Genomic DNA, 1905 nt, shown 5'->3' with positions numbered 1-1905 from the left:
ACCGGTGCCAACGTGCGCGGACGCCGCCGCCGCCGCCGCCGCTGGAGTCCGCCGGGCAGAGCCGGCCGCGGAGCCCCGAGCAGGCGGAGGGAAGTGCCCCTGGGACCCGCTGGGCCAGCGGCGCTGCACAGGACGACGAGCAGCGGNGCCCCCAGCCCGGGAAGGCAGCGAGGAGCCGGCGCCCCCCGCGCCCGCCGTCGCCCTGGAGTGATTTCGGATGCCCCGCCGCGGCCGCCTGCCCGAATAGACCCGGGAGAGGAGTTGCGGCCAACTTGTGCGCCTTCTTTCCGCCCCGGTGGGAGCCGGCGCTGCGCGAAGGGCTCTCCCGGCGACTCATGCTGCCGGCCCTGCGCCTGCCCAGCCTCGGGTGAGCCGCCTCCGGAGAGACGGGGCAGCGCCGCGGCGCCGCGGGCTCGGCGTGCTCTCCTCCGGGGACGCGGGACGAAGCAGCAGCCCCGGGCGCGCGCCGGAGGCATGGAGCGCTGCCCCAGCCTGGGGGTCACCCTCTACGCCCTGGTGGTGGTCCTGGGGCTGCGGGCGGCACCGGCCGGCGGCCAGCACTATCTGCACATCCGCCCGGCTCCCAGCGACAACCTGCCCTTGGTGGACCTCATCGAACACCCGGACCCTATCTTTGACCCTAAAGAGAAGGATCTGAACGAGACGCTGTTGCGCTCGCTGCTCGGGGGCCACTACGATCCGGGCTTCATGGCCACCTCGCCCCCCGAGGACCGGCCCGGCGGGGGCGGGGGGGCGGCGGGGGGCGCCGAGGACCTGGCGGAGCTGGACCAGCTGCTGCGGCAGCGGCCGTCGGGGGCCATGCCGAGCGAGATCAAAGGGCTGGAGTTCTCCGAGGGCTTGGCCCCGGGCAAGAAGCAGCGCCTGAGCAAGAAGCTGCGGAGGAAGTTACAGATGTGGCTGTGGTCGCAGACCTTCTGCCCGGTGCTGTACGCGTGGAACGACCTGGGCAGCCGCTTTTGGCCGCGCTACGTGAAGGTGGGCAGCTGCTTCAGTAAACGCTCGTGCTCCGTGCCCGAGGGCATGGTGTGCAAGCCGTCCAAGTCCGTGCACCTCACGGTGCTGCGGTGGCGCTGTCAGCGGCGCGGGGGCCAGCGCTGCGGCTGGATTCCCATCCAGTACCCCATCATTTCCGAGTGCAAGTGCTCGTGTTAGGACTCGGGGTGCCCTTCCAGCGCCCGGACAACTGATGAAACCCCACCGACGTCCGACGTCCTCCCCGCCCCCCGCACCGTCTCCAACCAGTCCACCACCCTCTCGAGAGGGGAGTCAATGAACTTTTTTTTTTTTTTCTGGCTACAGAGACCTAGCTTTCTGGTTCATGTAATGCACTGTTTAACTGTGTAGGAATGTATATGTGTGTATATACGGTCCCAGTTTTAATTTACTTATTAAAAGGTCAGTATTATACGTTAAAAGTTACCGGCTTCTACTGTATTTTTAAAAAAAAAATAAGCAAAAGGAAAAAAAAGAACAGAGAAAAGAGAGACTTATTCTGGTTGTTGCTAATAATGTTAACCTGCTATTTATATTCCAGTGCCCTTCGCATGGCGAAGCAGGGGGGAAAAGTTATTTTTTCTTAAAGTACAAAGAGAGGGGAGAACTTTTGTAGAAGGACTTTTAAAAAGCTATTTTCCATTCTTCGGAAAGTGTTTTGGTTTTCCTTGGACCTCGAAGAAGCTATAGAGTTCAATGTTATTTTACAGTTATTGTAAATATAGAGAACAAATGGAATGACTAATCATTGTAAATTAAGAGTATCTGCTATTTATTCTTTATAATATCCCGTGTAGTAAATGAGAAAGAAGGGCAGAGCAGGATTAAAGAAAACCACTAAAACCGACTGCGCTCGACACTGCGATTCTCTGTGTTGGTGATTGATTGGAG

At 59.7% G+C, this 1905-nt stretch overlaps 1 protein-coding gene across 1 annotated transcript; it reads left to right on the top strand.

Moving 5' to 3' along the window:
* The first annotated feature begins 148 nt into the window (after positions 1-148).
* Positions 149-1861, top strand: NOG (noggin). The gene has a single exon (XM_077762869.1). The coding sequence runs from the start codon at positions 475-477 to the stop codon at positions 1171-1173; it is 699 nt and encodes a 232-aa protein (XP_077618995.1). The 5' UTR covers positions 149-474; the 3' UTR covers positions 1174-1861.
* The last annotated feature ends 44 nt before the right edge of the window (positions 1862-1905 follow it).

This window comes from Crocuta crocuta, unplaced genomic scaffold (genome assembly GCF_008692635.1).
Source record: "Crocuta crocuta isolate KB4526 unplaced genomic scaffold, BGI_CrCroc_1.0 scaffold144, whole genome shotgun sequence".
NCBI lineage: Eukaryota > Metazoa > Chordata > Mammalia > Carnivora > Hyaenidae > Crocuta > Crocuta crocuta.
The sequence above is the reverse complement of the archived record's forward strand: the minus strand, read 5'-3'. Positions and strand labels throughout refer to the sequence as shown.

What these genes read in the sequence shown, in the direction of transcription:
- NOG (XM_077762869.1), top strand. Translation starts at nt 475, where the DNA reads ATGGAGCGCTGCCCCAGCCTGGGGGTCACCCTCTACGCCCTGGTGGTG.